Source organism: Aplysia californica, unplaced genomic scaffold (assembly GCF_000002075.1).
Source record: "Aplysia californica isolate F4 #8 unplaced genomic scaffold, AplCal3.0 scaffold00189, whole genome shotgun sequence".
Classification (NCBI taxonomy): Eukaryota; Metazoa; Mollusca; class Gastropoda; order Aplysiida; family Aplysiidae; genus Aplysia; species Aplysia californica.
This window is the reverse complement of record NW_004797459.1, coordinates 1,168,916-1,169,939: the sequence shown is the minus strand read 5'-3', so window position 1 is coordinate 1,169,939 and position 1,024 is coordinate 1,168,916. Positions and strand designations below refer to the sequence as shown.

General features: G+C 37.8%; 1 protein-coding gene across 1 annotated transcript in view; it reads right to left on the bottom strand.

The window, feature by feature from the left end:
* LOC101853854 (mucin-3A) overlaps positions 1-143 on the bottom strand; it is a gene marked incomplete at both ends in the record, with an annotated part of 32,866 nt that extends 32,723 nt beyond the window's left edge. Inside the window, 1 exon segment of the mRNA XM_035969857.1 lies at positions 15-143. Within this exon segment, the coding sequence (XP_035825750.1) occupies positions 15-143 (129 nt within the window).
* Between the last annotated feature and the right edge of the window lie 881 nt (positions 144-1,024).

The window sequence follows — 1,024 nt, the reverse complement described above, 5'->3', positions numbered from 1 at the left end:
TAACTCTACCTTACCGACAAACGTGACCTCCAGCAGTCCTGGCACAGGGAAAGGCTGTGACGTCACGGCCAAGGCTCGGTTGACGTCACTCACGCTGATGGGCTCGGGGAGCGTGAGGTCGACGAAAACTGTGTAGGTGTCTGCTCCAGGCCTGTCGGAATTTTTGAGTTTTTGAGTTTTGAGTAAAGTGGAGTTTTTGAGTTATAGTATAGATACGTTTTTTGAGTTTTAGTATAGAGAAGTTTTTGAGTTTTAGTGTACAGAAGTTTTTGAGTTTTAGTGTACAGAAGTTTTTGAGTTTCAGTATAGTGGAGTTTTTGAGTTTCAGTATAGAGAAGTTTTTGAGTTTGAAGTTTTGAGTTTGGGTAACGAGAACTTTTCGAGTTTGAGAAAAGGTAAGTTTTTGAATTTGAGTTCGAGTAAGGAATAGTTTCTGAGTTTGAAGTTTTCAATATCAGAAAAGAGAAGTTTTTGAGTTTTAGTAAAGAGAAGTTTTTGAGTTTTAGTAAAGAGAAGTTTTTGAGTTTTAGTAAAGAGACGTTTTTAAAATTGAGTAAGGTAAGAAGAAGTTTTTGAGTTTGAAGTTTTGAGTATGAGTAAGCAGGAGTTTTTGAGTTTTAGTGTACAGAAGGAAGTTTTTGAGTTTGAGTAAAGGAGAAATTTTAAAGTTTGAATAAAGAGACGCTTTTGAGTTTAATGTATTGAATAAGGGTAAAGAGAAGTTTTTGATTTTCGTTTTAGTAGAGGTTTTACGGCGCTCGCAATTGCATAAGGTCATATGAGTGAAAAGGGGTCAATGCCAACAGAGAAGTCCTTACAGGGAATCAGACTTACTCTGCTCACCTCTCTAGCTTCAACAGCACAAAGTCTGCTTTGACTATCAAGGCACCCCGGAAATAGCGGGTCACAAGAGAGTGACAAACATACAAAAGAAGTAGAGGGAAAATTACGATAGCAAGTATGAGGAAAGAAAAAGCAGCAGTTCCCTATTGCAGTTCAGGCACAGTTATGAGCATGACATTGA